The following is a 19,640-nucleotide window of genomic DNA, read 5'->3' as shown; positions in this document are numbered from 1 at the left end:
CCGAACCCGGAAGTGTGTGATCCATGTGTTACCACGTGTGTGAGATCCGCCAGAGAGGCGGCTGTTGGTGGTGGCTCCATGTGATCGGTTTGAGTTGGTCCAGTGACCGGGGAGGGTAAGGCGAGGAATCTGACAGGATGAATCTGTTGCCTCGGAGCTCAAAGGAGTTCGCCTCAGCCGAGTACTGGGAGCAGTTCTTCAGGCGCCGGGGGGACCGGGCCTTTGAGTGGTATGGTGGTTACCTGGAGCTGTGCGGGGTGCTTCACAAGTACATCAAAGCCAAAGACAAGGTGAGCGTCCTGTTGCGATCTCTCTGCCACTCACCTGCATGCACAGTGTTACTGCTCACTTCACCCACTTGTTTAGAATCACATTCGTATCCATCATTTATGCATAGATGATTTTGTAGGGCTCACCCTCTTATTGGATCTTTATGCATGTCTAATTTTATATAGTGCCAACAATGTACACATCGCTTTACAAAATTACAATAAAGGTAAATCAGCTCTAAACAGTGGAGATCCCTGCAACAGGTAAATAACTGCTTTAGGCAATGGGAGACCCTGCCCCGAAAAGCTTATGTAGCCAGGGTCCCTCCGGTCCCCCTGTCTGCCGGTTTCTTTCCCCCTCTTGTGTGGTTGGGGCGAGCACGTTCCCGATGGCAGCTGCGGCAGGACGCCGCCATGTTTAATGTGTTCGCGCATGTGCGGAGGCTTGCGTGTAAGCAGAGCAGTCACGGCGGCCATGTTAAGGTTGGCGCGGGAGTTCGCGCCTGTGCAGTCCAATGCACAGAGGTTGGCAAGGGTAGCGGTGGCCATTACATGTGTGCAGGAGCTCTTGGAAGTTGCGCATGATCAGTTAAGAGTAGCAGCGGCCATTACAGCTTCAGACATGCGCAGTAGAGATCGCGCACGCGGCGCTAATAGGGAAGAGGTCCTGAGTGGACTACGATTCCCAGCAGCCTTTAGGGACTGCCCTTTCACCTGCTACATTGAAGCCAATAGGGTTTACAGATTCTCCTGCAGCAAAGGAGATACAATGTTGTGTGCAGACAGGGAGTGTCAGTAAGAAGTTGGGACACAGAGAGGGGAGGGTGTGCTTGTGCAGGAAGGAAAGTAGCCTTCTGCACTAGGCCAGAAGTCTCCCCCAGGCAGGCCCTACTCACCTCAGCTTGTGGTTTGCTGCAGGGACTCCCCTTAGGATAGGGACAGGGTCCTGTAGAACCAGCATAGTGAGGGTTACAGCCAGGAAGCGTTACATCCTGGCCCTTGGAAGCAAGAGTGAATCATTCTCTGCGGCTGCAGAGATAAGAGACTTTCCAAAGGTGGATCACTCCATGCGGGAGTCACCCACCGCCAGGCAGAGTTGCAGGACGTCACAGAGGAGATCGCAGAGCGGCGGACCCTTTGTGAAGAATCTGCAGCCTCAGGTGCTGGAGCACTGGGGCGGGTATCGTATTTATCGTGCACCAACATACCGGTAGATCATGCGCTGATCCCGCCTATAGGTTCTGGGTCTGTTAAGTGGACTCGTGGGATTCTGGGTACACGTAGTTGGGGAAGGTATAAGGTGTGGGGGTTAAGGCACTGTGAGAAGTCGGGTAGTTGTGCCTGTGAGTGTCATAGAAGGACACTGTCACTATTATTATTGCTATGTGTATTGTGTTATGTTTGATTCTGCATATAGTAAACGGTTATACTTATACTCCTGTGTATGTGGTTACTATATGTGGGTCCTGTGTAGGGAACATTCTACATTCCTAGAATCCTACATAGGTGGAGGCGCTGACCGAAGAAACATTCCAGAGAATCACCCCAGGTTCCCATCAGCGGAGGCTCAGGCCTCCTGTGAACCTGCAGGTATACGCACCACACCTGGTAACATATAGGTTCCCCCTCACATTCACTCTATCTGCGATTGGGGGTGGGGGAATACCCGTTACACTTACAATGTGAGTATCAACACTTATGCCATTGGAAATGACTAAGCAATACTAAATCTTTATACACTTTAAGGTGCTGTAACATACGACACCCATTTACTGGTGTCTTACTGCGCTGTAAGGTGTCCTATGGTTTAGCACTGCTTAGTAAATATATGGCCCATAGTCTTTTATAACACCTTTTTTCAAATTGCATTATGTGGCATTGTTAGTCATCTGCAGGATACCTGGAGTCCGTGGCAACTCTACACATCATCCACATAATAACCTTTCAACTGGATACATCATCCAAATATTGCCCTCCTTCTTTACTGTAATTGCCTTCTTATCCCTACCAGCTTACCACTAGTTGCTTATCTTGCTACTATCCTCTTCTGCTGCTAACCACTCATTCTGACCTGTTTATAAATAAGCAGATGCCCCCTGCATAGCTGCATGCACATGTACAGTATAATGGCTGTTTTAAATGGAGATTTCCTACTAGTACAGTATGTGTAAACGAAGACAAAGCTAGCAGTGCAAAGTACAGCCCCATGAAGGATCCAGGTGAAATAACGACAGTGGTATATATTAAGCTACTAATTGATGATTAATCAGACGTAGAATAATTTTGAAGTATTTTTTGTGTTAGAGCCTCTTTCACAGCTGTTTTTATTTTTAAATCTGATGCTAGGTTCCTGAGGTATACACATTTGAAATAAACATTTTCCAGGAGGTTAAAATGAGCAGAGCCCAGTGCAGTTTTCATGTTGCCATGGTAACCTCAGAAAGTAGCGATTTTAAGAAAATATTTTTTATCAGTAGAAAAGCATTTAATAAAAAAAGAGCAGACATGATCGGGGATAAGATACTAACATTTATATGAGTGAAGCACATACAGGCTTTTGGGGAGGATTACTGCTTTAGACTTTTGTAAAGTATATTTAGCGCTTCAGAAAAGAGGCTGTTACCGTCAGTATTGTTTACTCTACTCCCTTGACGAGATCAGATTTATGTTCAACTCTCCTTGTTAGCTTATTAGAAGCCAGTTATGGTTATAAGATTAGGGAAGAGTTGAGGCAAATATAAGAAAAATAAAACCCACTTTTTTTTAGAGCATCAAATACTTAGTTTTAACGTAAAACACATCGCTGCATTAGTTTGATCCTTTTGTGGGACGTCACCCCCCCCTCCCCCCACCCCCTCTCTCCATATGAATGACAACAGTAACTTGTCCTGTTTGTTCCCAGGAAGTTTCTCCTCTTTGCTCAATATCAATTGTTAGTCTGAATAAAAAGAAGTACAGGCATACCCCGCATTAACGTACGCAATGGGTCCAGAGCATGTATGTAAAGCGAAAATGTACTTAAAGTGAAGCACTACCTTTTTCCCACTTATCGGTGCATGTACTGTACTGCAATCGTCATATACGTGCATAACTGATGTGAATAATGCATTTGTAACAGGCTCTATAGTCTCCCCACTTGCACAAAACTTCGGTACAGGTAGGGAGCTGGCATTGCTGTTCAGGATGTGCTGACGGGCACATGCGCGAGCTGCCGTTTGCCTATTGGGCGATATGTCCTTTCTCGCGAGTGTCCTTAAACCAGGCTATGCCTGTATCGCCTATTACTGAAGTATTTATTTACTCAGCACTATCACAACTGGACTAACATGGCTATTTCTATTTAATTCCTCTTTGCTCACAATTCCTCTGTCTTGGCAGGTTCTAGTGGTGGGCTGTGGGAACTCTGAGCTGAGTGAGCGGCTCTATGACGCAGGATGTCAAAACCTGACAAATATCGACGTGAGCGAGGTGGTGATCCGTCAGATGACCGAGCGCCACGCCAGCCGCCGGCCCCAAATGACATTCCAGCTGATGGATGCCACACAGACCAGCTTCCCTGATTCTCACTTTCAGGCAGTTCTGGACAAGGGTACATTGGATGCCATCATGACAGACACAGAAGAGGGCACTCTGGAGACAGCTCGCAGGATGTTGTCTGAAATTGGTCGAGTCCTGCAGTATGGTGGACGGTACCTGTGTGTGTCTCTGGCTCAGGCCCACGTGTTGGAAAAGCTGGTGGGGCACTTCTCTCAGGGAGGGTGGATGGTTCGTGTTCACCGGATCTTGGAGGGCGACGGTCTGGAATCTGGCAGTCAGTTCCCCATGCCTGTTTTTGTTTTTGTGATGACCAAGGTCCGGCAGATGCCTGGTTTCCCCCAGGTTCTGGAGATGATGCCAGATGAGGAGGGTGGGAAGCTGGCTCGTTGGGAAAACCCTGAAGAACTGATAGAGGCAGTGCAGGAACGTCAGCGTTATGCCGTGATCAGAAACAGACTAAACCAAAACCAGAGTTCTCATGAGGTGTCGCTGGACCTGTGTGAGGGAGACTCTGGGAAGAGCCGTTATACCTTCTACGTGGTGGATAGCTCTGCAATCAGATTGTCCCACACCAACCACTTTGCCATCTTTATCAGTAAGTACCAATGATACAATGACCCTGGTTGTCTTAGTACTGCTACTTTTTAGTGGCATTGTTAGCATAACATATCGGAAGAAATTCACGTGTTTGCCAAATCAACAATTCTTGTATCCTTACACATTTCATTCGTAGCGGGTCAGTCTTCCGTATAGGGACATTCCAGTCCAGAGTGTAGAGACAACGGAGAGCAATAAAGCGCTGGTGCTCTCGTATGCGTAAAAAAATTCTTCAATGCTCTATTTCCTCAAAGCTATGTCTTAAAAATAGCAATAAAAAATAGCCGAGTGATTAAAAAATAGACATCAAATGCAACAGCACTCAGACTGGGGTGAGATTAATACGTAAATCCAGTAAAAACAAAGATGCGGTTCCACTAGTCGATAGCTGTTTCGGACCGCGTGGTGCTTTCTCAAGACAGAGAAACTATCGGTGATTATATACAATACTCTGAACTTGTTTAACTTTCCTACTTTACCATATCCTTTTAATAATAACTTAATTTCATATAGCGCCTTTCTCCCCAAACCCTTCACAATTACAGTATAGTGCGCGCTATGCAGCAGGTACATAGGATTTTTACAGATACAATCCCCGCCCAGAGTTTACAATCTGTTTTTGGTGCCCGGGACACAGAGATAAAGTAACTTGCCCAAGGTCACACTGACCTGATTTAAACTGTGTCATTATTTACAGTCAGTCTATACTCACTGAGCCACCCCTTCTCCCTAGTCATCAGACTTAAAGTATGATTGAAGGTGATGTAGTGCACCCCTGGATTTTAATGGAGGTAAGATTTCACCCCCCCCCCCTCCTCTTTAAGCTGTCACAGTAATCTGTTTACACCTTTTTCATGGCTGCTATTTTCCACTGTAGGCCAATGCCATCAGCAGAGAACATAAACCGGGTTCTTCAGTAGGCAATGTCGGAGCCAGTGTAGATCCAGAACCTTAGTTCTGTGTGTGGTCAACAAGGACTGTTCTCCCCACCCTGTATAATAGCACTGTATCCTGCAGTTTGTTGTGCAACTATTAACATACATCGTGGGGAATTGGACACACTGGAAGCATGGGCATTCTTTTTATTTTTAATTCTAATTTTTTATTTTGAATGCAGGGATAATTAGAAGTTCAAAATGGCAAACGATTAGTGGATATCACATTATTTTAGGGTGATGTAAGAATGGCACATACAGCACATGGACATTAAAAGTAGTCTGCTATATATTTAGTGATTTTCTCATTTAAGCTACTACATTTGCAAAGCTATTGAAATACACAATGAAACAAATATTACAATGAGAAAGAAGGTGCCACATGGCTGTGTTGCACTTTATTGCAACTCCAATATACGTTGTAAGGCATGGACATTTTGAAGGTGTGCTAAGTTTTAGTATGCACTTTCCAGTCCCTCAGGGCAGAGAGACAGAGTGGTTTTTCGGGACAGAGCAGGGACGGCGGCAGCTGGTGGGAAGCGTTGGATTCCGCCGGCTGATAATCGTGGCCTTGCACAGAGATCAACAGTACAATGGCATGGAATCCATTCAGGCAGAGCTGTCTACCAAGGTTCTAGAACTAGCTCCTCCAGGCCTGCCCTACAATCACCAGGTGAGAAAGAAGCACATCTAAAGCAAACACCTAATCGGCAGATAGCTTGGTGTACGTCCTAATCCGTGGGGCAGGTGTTTGTAAATCAAGTGTTTTTCTTTACCCTGACCGTACCCTTTCCCTATCAGAGAGTCAATAGAGTTAAAGGGAGGTGGACATGGGTGGTTCTGGCGGTACAAGACCTTGGTGAACGCACAGTGACTTCACACAAAGGGAGTAGCCAGAGGAAATCATGACCCTCCCAACTCTCAGCTCAACACATGAACAAACAAACAAATGTTGGAAAGATACTTGTAGTTGTTGTAACTCCTTAAACATGTCACTGGTCTTAGGAGGGATTGCCGATTTTTAAAAGTTACATCACAGAGTTGCTAAGCGGGGACTGAAGCATTGTCTTCCTCCCCAGATTCCATTCCTGTCGGCCGGCGGGGACATCGGGACTCGCACCATCCAGCACCGCGGCAGGAGCGAGCTGAGCGGGGAGTACGTGGTGGAGGATGTTAGAGGGGAAGGAACAAGCTACTTCAGACGTCTTATATTCCTCAACAATCAGAATGTTGTGCAGTCCGAAGCCAGACTACTACCCGGCAACACACACAGTGGTGAGAGCTGACATGAGGCAGGTGGTGTGTGTTTGGGGACTGGTTGTGTACTACAAACCCACTGACTTTTAAGTGGTTAAATGAGGAGCCACAGTGTAGTAGTTAGAAGGGCAAACTAACTTCAGACAGTGAACTAGTTGTAGGGATATATTTCATGGATTGAAAGTCAACTGTCGGCTATTGTGCAATAGATCAGAAAAGTATACATATTTTTAAATAGAACTGTGAAGCTCTCTGCAATTGATAACCACATTTTTTTTCTTTTTTTAACGGTTCAATGCACTATAGCCCATCAAGCATATGTCACTGTAGACATGTGGCTCCTATATGTTGTCCCATATGAATACTGGTCAATTCAAAATAGTTTCTCTCCCCATTCCCCAGAAATCGTCTTCCAGTCGCATACCGCATCTACAATGCCCCCACCTCCTTAATACAGTCCAAGACTCTTTCTTCCTTTCATTCTTCAGTACATTCTAACTCCTTACACAAGCTTTGCAAATGTTTGTTGTTGAAATTATCTCTCTGTGGATGTATACAAACGGGTGCCCTTTTCCTATAAAAATGGACCAGTGTTATAATCAGAACTGCATCGACCACACAGAGGGATCAATATAGAAAGTGAAAGACCAGCACAGGACAGTCCGTGGACTTTTTTTGCTAATTATCCCTAGCTAATGGATGGAAATCACAGAAGTGCAAGCGTAACGTGAGATCTGGCACTCACAGGTGGACCAAGATATCCTCTAAAATACAGTCGAGTGGCAATAGATACAAAAAAATGGCAATGAGTCTGAGTGCCAGGGCCCACCTGTGTGGCATTATATCTTCGTGACTCATGGGCTTGAAGATGGAGGTAACAGAGTCCCAGAGTTAATAAAGGTCTTGGTGGACTCTTCTTTTAATCCCATCATATTTGGAGGGTCTATAAATTGCAGGCCTGTCCAACACTGACGGGATTAAGGATGAGTGTTTTATGAGCCATACCAGTATCTGCTGATTTTGATTACTTTTATAACACAACAGAGACGGGTTACAGTCCAAGACTACTTGGAGCTTGTTCATACTTACTCTCTTGGTTGGCAAGCCTGTGTCAGTCAGTCAAGCTAGGTTCTTTCCTGGACACTGCCAACTGTTTTGCAATGATTTCTACTGATACTTTGTTACTGTCAGGTCAGAAGAAGAAGAAGAAGGGCAAGAAGAAGCAGCTGCAACCAGCAGAAAGTCCGGAGCCGCTCACAGTGCCTGTGATTGATAAGGGTTACCTGTGCTGTGAACATCACAAGGCGATGGTTGCTGCTCTGTCACTGCTACGCAACCCAGGACTGCTGCCAGGTACTGTGACTGAACTGAGGGACGATAGTACTGCAGCTTTCCAGTCACCCTTAACTATGACACTTCTCTCTGCAGAAAGCCATATTGTCCAATGTATTGTATCATTTGTGTAAAATGACTAACTACTTTTTGAGATACCGTAAAGTTGAATACTTATTTGCTAAAATAAAGTATCAAAGAATAAAATGATGGTTTATAATATCCACCATTACAGAACTTGTTTGTGAAGCCTCTGGTGATCTCCTGTAAAACCTCCAGATTTAAAAAGTGCTAAAAGAACACAGTTTTGTAGTATATAGCATTGCTGACCAATAGCGATACGTGATGAAGTCAATGTTTTGTGAATATTTATGCAAATATAATACATTTTTACAATGGTTAGAAGTTTGTTGGGATTATTTAAGAAATTTGCCACGGCACAGAAGTACCCTTTGCACCATGAAACTATTCAGAACATGTTGCAAAAACTGCCAAATGTTATAAAGCTCACCAACATGTAATAACTTACATTTTTTTGAGAGTTTATTTCAATTCACTAATTTTAAGAAATCTAATGTCAGATGAGATGGTGGTTGCTCAGAAACTAAAGTACAGTACCCCCCTTTCTTTCTGAAGGGGACAGCAAACAGTAAGTTTACTAGTAGTCAAAGCAGGAAGCATTCAGGATTGCAGAAGTGAATCAATCCACATCTCTCATCAAGCTGCAGACCCAGTTAATATTAGAGATCTGTCATTTTCACCCCTTCCAAACCGGGCACACAACTTTTGTAAGATACCGTATGCATACATGTTGTTACCTGCGCCCTGTAGATATGTGCAGTTTTATTGATCACAAGTAACATTTCTCCTCCCCCCAACCCCCTTATCTTGCAGAAAATCCAGCATCTATACTGGTGATAGGGCTTGGTGGGGGCAGCTTGTCCCTCTTTATTCATGACTACCTTTTAGGCTCATGTGTGGAGGCTGTAGAAATCGATCCATCTGTGCTCGATGTGGCCTGCCGGTGGTTCGGCTTCTCCCAAGACGAGCGCATGAAAGTTCACCTTGCCGATGGCTTAGTGCATATCAATAGCCTGGCAGATAAAAGTAAGTCTCATGTTGTCTTCAAGCGTGTCTCTTTCATCCTTCAGTGACCTACTGGCACAGCAGGAAAGATGGACAGCAGGAATCTTTGAGCAAGGAATTGTGTGTATGGTAGGGACTTTAGCAGGTGGGAGATTTTACATCAACGTAGAATGCTGGGAATTACCCGAAAAGTGGCATCGGTAAAAGGAGCCAATCATATTTTTATTTCCGTTTGCCATGAACTTCACATCAGTAGCCCGATATGGGACAGCGAGCCAAAAGTCTGGAATTCCTCATCTGCAATGACCGTTGTACAGAAATATTTGGGCTACTGCAAACCTAATCTGTTTTCAATTTTGGGTGACATTCTAAAAGAACAAACAAAAAGTGGACTCTAAAGTAAGGTTCCTTACACAGTTGGTAAACGTGGCTCAACAGGCTGTCTTGGTTCAGGACAACAGAAACAAAGAGGTCCCATAGTCTATCCCGCCTATAAAAAAAAACGGTGCCGAAAAGACGACAGGCACAGTTTGCAGACGATGGGAATACTGTGTAATAATCATTGATTTGTGTAGAAACCTGGATTGTATTTAGGATAAGACTTTTTAGATGTGATCTGACACCCTATCGCCCTGCATTCTAGGTGACATCTGTTATGATGTGGTGATGTTTGATGTGGATAGCAAAGACACCAGCCTAGGCATGAGCTGCCCACCCCCTGCTTTTGTAGAGAAGGTTTTCTTGCAAAATGTCAACAAGATCCTAAAGCCTGATGGTAAGAAGGGGTTGGAGGTGGTATTGTTGAGGGATAATGAGAACTGTATAATTTCCGTGATAAAGTTATGATACTCCAAATGTGCAGATGAAGGTTTTTGCACCACTTCTGCTGAGAGCAGGTAAGGTAGTTCTTCAGCTAACGGTCCAGTACCTGTTCTCTTTAGAAATAAGCTATTAAGTAGGGTAGCGTGTCACAGTGATGACTGGGACCGCAGCCTAAGGTGTCTTTTGGCAGAAGGCTACTTAATAAATATGGGATTAAGGGCCTTATTCTATAAGGTGCAATGTCCGCATTCCCACGCAGAAAGCTCTATTAAAGTCAATAGGGCTTTCCCTGCGGTAGTGCCGAATTGGCGCTGTCGCTCTTTATAGTATAAGGCGCAAAGTCTCTTAATACACACTTGGGTCACGACTCACTAAGCGCCAATGAGGGGTATTGCACCCCGATACTAGAAGTTAAAAAAAAAATGCAACGTATTTCTTAACTTGAATGTTTGATGCTACAAAATGATTATCATTTAAATATTGCTCTAAACTTGCAGTTATCATATACAAACAAGAACAGGAAAAGGAGCAACTATTTTCCTGTAGATATGAGATTTCAGAACCTGTCTTGTCCAGCTCTGTTATTGTAGGGAAAAAAGTTGACAGAACCCTACTAAGCAATTAAAGATGTATTTTATATCAAAACTACAATAAATATATAAATGTGTTTTTTTTAAAAGTATTTATTTCCAGGTTAGCATGCAGCCACATCCCTATTAATGTCATAATTACTATATAGCTTCTAGATTCCTAGAAGAACTCCCCCCCCCCCCCCCCCCCAAATAAAAACAAAAAAACTGTAGTCTGCTCCCCTGAGATCACCCAAAAATAACACTGGTCATTAAAAAAAAAAAAAAAAAAAAAACCGTTCCAAACATATTATTTTAAGTGAATTGTTAATTATTTAACCCTTCGAGTGCCCCACGACATAGCTACTTTATTATGGTTTTAGGCACCATGACGTAGTAACTACTAAAAAAATGGTTTAATGGGTTGTTTTTGATCCCTGGGGGGCTGCATCTTTAACATGTCATTTTTTATCTTTGAGTTCTTTCCTGCTGAAGGTGCCAAAACATTCTCTCTTCTTCTCAGGGGTTTTCGTCCTGAACTTGGTGTGCCGTGACTCAGTGCTGAAGGGTCAGGTGTTGGCTGTTCTCCAGGAGGTTTTCCCCAGGATCTATGTTCAAAAGATTGAGGATGAAGTGAACGAGATCCTTTTCTGTTGTCCAATCTCAGAACAACAGAGTCCCAGCCTTTCAGATCTGAAGGAATCGGCAAAGAACTTGGAGAAACGGCTAAGGAGACCTGGGATTTTTTGGGACGAAACTTATGACCTGGCTGACATGTTAAAGTCTGTGCAGATAGTTTGAGCTGAGGAATATGGGACCCATCTCATTAAATCCCCCTTAAACAAATTATTATTTGTTTTTCTCATTAGGCAGGAATAGTTTTATTTCATGTACAGCAAATAAAAATAGCACTTCTGAGCACATTCACATTTCTACATAGACCAGTCCACAACCCTGCCTTTCCCCATTATCTCTTGGCATACAATGCAGCCAGGGATTCTGGGTAATGACATGCAAATGAGCAGTGTCGCTTTTTGCTTTTAATCCATTTTAACATGGACCCCCGATAACCTTATGCCGGCCGCATTACACAGCTTTTATTTTGTGTGAAGGGAAAGGGCAGCCCTTTTTATAAATGAGATAAAAATACAAGACGATATCTTGGAAAAGCTTCAGTCTACAAATAAAGAGAAGTCCGAGAGAGTATAAGGACTTGTTAAAAAGTGGCATCAGATTTATTTATTAGTACAAGTGAGATTTGCTGCTTTATCTGCTCTTGTCACTTCCTCTTTCTTAATCCTACTTTTCAAACTTTATTACCAGCATAGACAAAAGAACAACGTCCTGCATTATCAGTGCATCAGAGTGTTCTTCTATGCCAGTGTATAAATGTCAGGGTAATCCTTTTGATTGATTTAGAGGACATAAATGTTATTCACCTGTGAGTCTGTTGAAGTATTTTATAATCAATGAGCTCATATATTAAGGGGTATGTATAATGCCTGGATGTGGAGGGTAATAAAACCAACCACTGCTTGTGAGAGCAGTTACATAGTTACATAGTAGATGAGGTTGAAAAAAGACGTACGTCCATCAAGTTCAACCTATACTAAATTTAGACAACAGATACTTTATTCTATATCTATACTTACTTATTGATCCAGAGGAAGGCAAACAAAAAAACCCATTAAGGGGAAAAATTAATTCCTTCCTGACTCCAAGAATTGGCAATCGGATTAATCCCTGGATCAACATCCTTCCCATGTATACTTATTTGGTATATCCCTGTATACCTTTCCCATCTAAAAAGATGTCCAACCTTTTTTTGAACAAATCTATTGTATCTGCCATCACAGTCTCCAGGGGTAATGAATTCCACATTTTAACTGCCCTTACTGTAAAGAACCCTTTCCTTTGTTGCTGGTGAAATTTCCTTTCCTCCAACTTTAAGGGATGGCCCCGAGTCCTTTGTACTGCCCGTGGGATGAATAGTTCTTTTGAAAGCTCCTTGTATTGTCCCTGAATATATTTGTATATAGTTATCATATCCCCTCTTAGACGCCTCTTTTCTAATGTAAATAAATCTAATTTAGCTAGCCTCTCCTCATAAGTTAGAATGTCCATTCCCTTTATTAATTTGGTGGCTCTTCTCTGCACTCTCTCTAGTTCCATAATGTCTTTTCTTAGGATTGGTGCCCAAAATTGTACTCCATATTCAAGGTGTGGTCTTACTAATGCTTTGTAAAGGGGCATAATTATGTTTACTTCCCTTCCATCCATTGCCCGTTTGATGCAAGATAAGATCTTGTTTGCCTTTGCAGCTACTGCATGACATTGGGCACTATTGCTAAGCCTGCTGTCTACAAGCACTCCTAAATCCTTCTCTATCAATTCTGGGGAAGCCCAACCCTTGCCCCCCCTGTCTCTCGCCTCCCAATCTCTCTGCCCCCACTCCCGTTGCCCTGTCTCTCCCCCCCCCCCCCCCCATCGCCCCGTCTCTTTCCACCCTCACAATCTTCCTGACGCTCCCTCTTGCGCGCGTGCACACACTCTCCCACTTGCACACACCCACACTCTTTCCCTCCCTCCACACTCGCTCTCTCCCACACTCTCACACTCTCCCACTTACTTATACACACACACTTTGACCACCTGTCTGGGCCAGTTAAGGAGTGAAGCTCTTGGAATGTGTCTCGCCCCCCTCCCCCCCAGTCCTGGGACAGCTGGGAGAGTTGTCCTGGCTCTCCCCCCTGGCGGTCGCGGAACCCCTGAGGGGTGCTCGCGGGAACCCTGGTTGAAAACCACTGCCCTAGAGCATAAGGTTTATAAGCAATTCATCATCTTCATCCACATGATGAATATTGTACTGACAATTAAAGGTGTAGAATGTCCTCAATTGCGTGTGTCCAACCAGGCAATAACAGCAGAAAAAGATCCAATGGGGGAGAAGAAAGCAGAGCACCGTGTATGCACAAACTGGGGCTAAGCAAAGCAAGATGTGGTTACAAATACAATTTAAAGAAGGGGTGACAACATTGGAAGGTGGCAGGAGTACCAGCTTGTTGAATTAGCACATGATTTGTAACCATGACATACAGATGTAGTAGACTTATTGCACCTGCTCGTGTTAGCGCTGCCACTTTTCTGTCAGTCTGCTACTTTTTCATGTTGGCCCCACCCCATTCTTTAGCCCCTCCCCCTTCCGCACGTGGTCCCACTACAACGCACCAGCGGGCGCAATAGTGTCTGCTAAATCTGTATATATTGTACAGTGAATCGTACACAGCCTTCCCCACACAGTTGAGACATTTTATATTATTTTTATCCTAAAGTACCAATCCCCCCCATATTAAAAAAAAATATATATATATATATATATAGATCTATATCTTTTATTTTTTTACCGTATTGGATCCAGGGGGTCCCTGGGAGCTGAATCATGCCATTGTTAACTTATGACACCCCCTTCTCAGGGTCCCACTCACTTCCCTTCTGCGTCTATTTCTGAGAAATGTTTAGGAAATCAAGGCTGTCATTCAGGGCTCCCTCCCATGGGCCAATAGGAAGCTGCCATGTCAGAGCGTGACATGGCTCCTCCCATTGGATGACACCGGTGCTTATCTTTTTTTTCTTTATCCCTTTTCAGTGCTCCAAAGCATTGCTAGTACGTCATGGGTTCTGGCACTCCCTGGGACTTGTGACATAGTAGCTACGTAAAAAAATGGTGGCTCGTGCTAGGAGAAATTGTGTTGCGTAGGACGGGATCTACACTGATGAGGAATGGGGTGACCCCTCCCCACCGTTATTATTTTTGTTTTGTTTTCTGGTCAGTGACAGAATGATGATGTGACCACTTTGGAGTAGCGGTTACATGATTGGGGTGCTGGAGGGGCCATGGCACTCTGGTGCTGTAGCCCCTTTGGCACTCAAAGGGTTCATTTTATTGGGACATAAACAGGTCAATATCTCGAACTGTAGGGTTCTTGGAGGTTGGCCAGTGTGGTTCAGCTCTGGGGTCCCCCAGCCTAGGCGAGGCAAAAATGGTGGGATTGTTGCCGATTCAAAAACTGCAGTTTGGTGTTTTTTTACCTGATCTGATTTCAACATAAAATGTTTTTTAATGCCAGAATGTTTTAACTTGTTACTTTCATGTTGGAAGCAACAAATCCAATACATGTAAAGTCCAAGTAAAATGTGACTGTCATTCCCATCATGCACTGATGACAAGTACAAAGGCTGCGTTCCAATGTTTTGTTATTTGCTGTGACTTTTTGCGTGAACCTTTCCACCCACATCCTTTCTTTTTTTTTTTTTAAAGTACAGCCTGTGTTCACGGTCCATTCTCCCAAGTTTGTATATTGGGCTACTTCAATCTCTTATCACTTAAGAGACCTTCAATGTGCTTTTCAATTTTACTTCTGTGTATGATCTTTTGAAGTCTATTGTCCTGTCCAAGGAATAATAATAATAGCACGTTCTTGTATAGCGCTGCTAGTTTTACGTAGTGCTTTACAGAGACATTTTGCAGGCACAGGTTCATGCCCGGGGCGCTTACAATCCATGTTTTTAGTGCCTGAGACACAGGGAGATAAGGTAACTTGCCCAAGGTCACAAGTTTAGACTAAAACATTTTTTTTAAAAGTGTGGATTGCAATAACTATTTTTTAAAGACGAGTTGCCATCATAAGAAGTGGCTCGACAATATACCACCAGGGCAATTTAGACGTCTAAGGAGAAATTGCACAGATGATACAGTTTTTAGAGATCAGGCCGAAGTGTTAAAAAAACAATTCTCGGAGAGAAAATTCGGGAATGAAGATTTAGATAAGGCGATAGATAAGACAATCACATTACAAAGAAGATACCTGTTAAAAACTAAAACGAAGGACACGTGATAATTACGTGGTACCATTTATCACTGACTATAATAAGGATCATAAAAGGATCCAAGAAGTATTGCGCAAACACTGGCATGTCCTGTTAAAAGATCCTATTTTGAAGGATAATATTCCTCTGCAACCAAAGGTTATCTACTGTATAGAAGGGCATCCAATATTAAAAATAAGTTGGCCCCAGAGTGTATTCAAGTAGAGTAATCCCTTGCATTGGTTGCCCAAACCAGTTGTTTTTTAAAAATGCTTTTCATGCAAGGCCTGCAAGCAAGGATCTAATGAAAGAGTACATTTCAATTCAAGAACTACAAGAGAGACCTTTGAAACCCAACAGTTTCTTAATTGCTGCACTACATTTGTGGTCTATCTCCTCCAGTGCCCATGTGGTCTCCAGTATGTGGGACGTGCTAGTAGGCCACTGAGGGTCCGCATAGTGGAGCACACGGACAACATCAGGAGAGGATTAATGACACATAATGTGTCTAAACATTTTTCTATGATTCACAACAATGATCCTTCAGGTCTCATTTACAGGGCCATAGAAACTGTTTCCGAGAATTGACGAGGGGGCGATCGTCTCACGAAACTGGCCAAGAAAGAGACATTTTGGATTTATAAACTGGGAATATTGACACCCCAGGGTCTAAATGTAGATATAGACCTTTCCAGCTTTTATTTGAAATTTTAACTGATAACTGTGCATTTCTAATTATTTTTAAGCATTCTAAGGAGTCTGGTGACATCTGTGAGGGATGCTAAGTTATGTTTTGTTTATTCCTGCTTCCTAGATCTTAACCTGGATATGCGTCGTATAAAACTTGTATTCTTGTATTACTTGTATTCTTGTATTATGATTATCAGTCACCAATTATGTTGTATTTCGTTGCAACACCACCAACACAAGTGTGTGTGGTAAGTTGTTATATGTCATTCCTCTTGTAAACTGTAAAATCTGTGTATGCGTGGCTGTGCCACTTCCAGTAAAACTTAGTATTTATATGAATGCGATCATTTTGTATGACAAAAACACCCATGTTTGCTGTAACATTACCAGACTGCCCTCCCACTGGCTCTGTACGTTCTTCCTACCAACCAATTAGATTGTAAGCTCTTCGGAGCAGGGACTCCCTTTCCTAAATGTTACTTTTATGTCTGAGCAATTCTTCTCTTTGTGTTATTTATATCTTATTATCTATATGATTGTAACTATTACTGCTGTGAAGTGCTATGTACATTAATGGCGCTATATAAATAAAAACATGAATTCATTCTTTTCCATGGAGGTGTAATCTGTGATATTATGCCAATGCTATCTACGGTATATTCCTTTTGAAGAACCATGGTTTTAATAATAACTGTAACTCAATATAAAATCATTGTAAATTTCCGCTGTGTGATTCATTATGTGTAATGTTTATGTGCACATCCACTCTTGGATGTGGGAAACTATTTTTTCCATATTCTTTAAAACTTTGAAGGCATAAGACACTGACTCCCGAAATCCACAAGGTGGAGCCATTTTCATGTATACTTAGTTGTATTCCTTGTATACTGTGGTAATCAACAGACCCAGTTATATAATATATGCTAATAATATACTAGATTTTAATATATCTAAATTGTATTTGTATAATACAATACTATGGGCAAATCAATTGAACTATTATGGAGATTTGCTGCAATTTAAATGAAAAGATTATTTCAGTTTATGCTGAAAGATGGAAATGATCAATGAATTAAAGTAAAAATTCAAAGATCCAAAAAATGGTACCACATCTGCAAATCTAATGATATGCTGTACATCAATAGTTTGGATTATTATTTTTATCAGTCAATGCTTCATTAACCAATTTGGTGCGCAAGAAATTTATGGAGACTTTAACAAATGTTTTAATAAATGTTTCTATAAATATTTCCAGTATATGTATATTAGGCAGTACAATGGATACAATATATTATGATGGTATAACCTTATGACGTCGGTATTAGGCAACACTATGGACTTTTTAATCAAACAGTATTAACTAGCATGTGCTACACCTGGCGACTAGGATATCAGGGGTATAAAGAGATTCTTCACGGATACCACCAACAGGACCTGACGAAGCGGGATAACTCGCGAAACGCGTTGTTCATTGTTGGTGGAGCAGTTCTTTTTTGGTCACGGAAGGCTACCGTAGTATTTGTGAGACGGTGTTCTACCGTAGGAGATTGCCACCATACATCTGGAGCCTGCGGCAGATGGAGGTGCTGTACCAGTAGAGATCAATGTCGGGTATGTACCCCAGAAGCCTGTCCTGGGTCCCCAAAAACATCGGTGGACAACTCAGCAATTCTCCGTGCCTACAGGTAGCATGCACCTGGTAAAAGGGGAATCTCCCAGAGGGTTTGGGAAACACCGTTACAATAACACGACACTAAGACCAGTGGACAATTTGTTTTTCCTAAAGTGGTATCCTCTTTTAACATAAATCAAGACCTTGTATCGCCATCTTTCTGTCCTAATCCTGAAAACAACAAAAACGTGTATTTCACAAGTTGGATCTAGTAACAAAAGCTTTCATAAAGTCGGACAGACTTTTTTTTTGCAAGCCTCAGTTAATTATTTAATAAATATGGTCTTCTGCAGCTTATTAGGTTCCAGTTTCCTATTTTTACACCCTACTTTATCATTGCTTGGGTAAATTCCAGGGGTGAATACTGACATGGGACAAACAGGACATGGGAAAATGATTTGTCTTTCAGAAATGTTCTTTTCCTGTAGATTTTCCATGTCAGCATGCTCTAATGAAGGGCCAGCAGTAGGACCGAAACGCTGGTAATATGCCTGATCTATTTTTGTGTGAATAAACATTTTTCTAAAGTGCCCAGCTTGTTTCTCTATTTAAATATCATGTCAGTATCCTCTAAAACGCTATGGCTATGGGTTTTAATATTGTGCTTTATGTACCTGAGAAGTGTTTTTTTTTCTGTTTTGTTTTCCTAGTGAAGTGGGGTCGGACGGATGAAACCCCCCCCCCCCTCCTTTCAATGCATACTGAATTAAAAGGACAACAGGAAAATAACCTTTTGGTAAAACTAAAATAATTCCCCTTTTTTCAGTGCTGCTGCATAAAGATGGGGTGAAGTGAACATATTTGTGGTATTTCCAAGGAAGCAAAAGTTGGAAGGATTAGTGATGAATATGAGTGCACTTTACTGATATATTAATGACATACGTAAGACATTTACTGTAGGTGGCTGCCTTCTTACATTTAGAAAGAGTGTAAGTTACCCAGTGATTTAGCACTCCATTCTTGGGAGTCTTGCCACTGGCCACCAGCAGCCACAATCCATCAATTTCATGGGAATCCTGGTTTCTCCAACGCTTTTCATCTACTTACACCTTGTTTTTTTTACTCCATCTAACTGTAGGATATGTATATGTTGTTTAAATTTAGTATAGGTTGAACTTGACTGACATATATGTCTCTTTTCAACATAATCTACTATGTAACTATGTATTGCTATGTATGGTAACTGTGAAGAAAGAAAATGTAGCTTAAATGCTATAAAATACAAATCCAATGTTCAGAGCTGCCTTGGTGATGGTGCCAGGTTGCAGGACAGAAACCGGCTTTATATTTATGGTATGTAAAATACATTTTCTACACAGTTCTCCTTTTTTCAGTTTGTTTAATACTTTTTTTAATAGAATGGTGATACATCCTAATGCATTTTCATTCAACATTTATATTTATCCTGTATAGTTTGAGGAATGGATTTCCCTGGTTTTTTTCAGCATACCATTTCATTTAATCAGAGAACATAAAGAAATCCAGAATGGAAACAAAAGAAAACAGCGCACAACGCCAAATAGTGAAGCAAATTCAACAATATATTATAGAATTAAAAAGGGGGTAATATATCTGCGTACATGAAAAAAGTTGGTAAAAGGCATGTAGTGTGTATCACACTGTTTACCACTCGGCAGCTGTTAACTGTAGAATCGGGTGCTTGCTTCCCTCTGCTGATGCAGCTCAGTTGATTCTGGGGCAGGACGTCAGTCTTTTCACTCCCAAGGGGATTTCCACGAAACTAGTTGGATGTAACATTATATTGCCTTATATCTGCTTACATTGGCCTTTGTCTATGTATTGGCCTGTCCTGTTTTTATTTCATCCTGTGTGCTGTTTTGGACACTTGTGAGAGACTTTGTAAGACTGTTCAAACTTCCCTATTGAATCCACCACTGCTGTGTAGACAGTGACGTCATTACACAGCGTCCCGCGACGGAGCGGCATCGTGGCACGCTGAGGGCACCCCAGCAAGCTGCGTTTTAACCTCTGTGCAGAGGATACACCT

The 19,640-nt window shown here is 42.3% G+C and overlaps 2 protein-coding genes across 2 annotated transcripts in view; one reads left to right on the top strand and one right to left on the bottom strand.

The window, feature by feature from the left end:
* The window catches only part of ITPA (inosine triphosphatase), a 61,474-nt gene that overhangs the window by 8,435 nt on the left and 33,399 nt on the right, over positions 1-19,640 (bottom strand). The window lies entirely within an intron of this gene.
* On the top strand, positions 13-16,572 carry METTL13 (methyltransferase 13, eEF1A N-terminus and K55). Its single transcript, XM_075616710.1, has 8 exons — positions 13-290; positions 3,648-4,401; positions 5,812-6,011; positions 6,418-6,613; positions 7,787-7,948; positions 8,822-9,034; positions 9,657-9,788; positions 10,928-16,572. The coding sequence occupies exons 1-8, from the start codon at positions 138-140 to the stop codon at positions 11,203-11,205; spliced, it is 2,088 nt and encodes a 695-aa protein (XP_075472825.1). The 5' UTR covers positions 13-137; the 3' UTR covers positions 11,206-16,572.

The sequence above is a fragment of the Ascaphus truei genome, chromosome 10 (genome assembly GCF_040206685.1).
Source record: "Ascaphus truei isolate aAscTru1 chromosome 10, aAscTru1.hap1, whole genome shotgun sequence".
Taxonomy (NCBI): domain Eukaryota; kingdom Metazoa; phylum Chordata; class Amphibia; order Anura; family Ascaphidae; genus Ascaphus; species Ascaphus truei.
The sequence above is the reverse complement of the archived record's forward strand: the minus strand, read 5'-3'. Positions and strand labels throughout refer to the sequence as shown.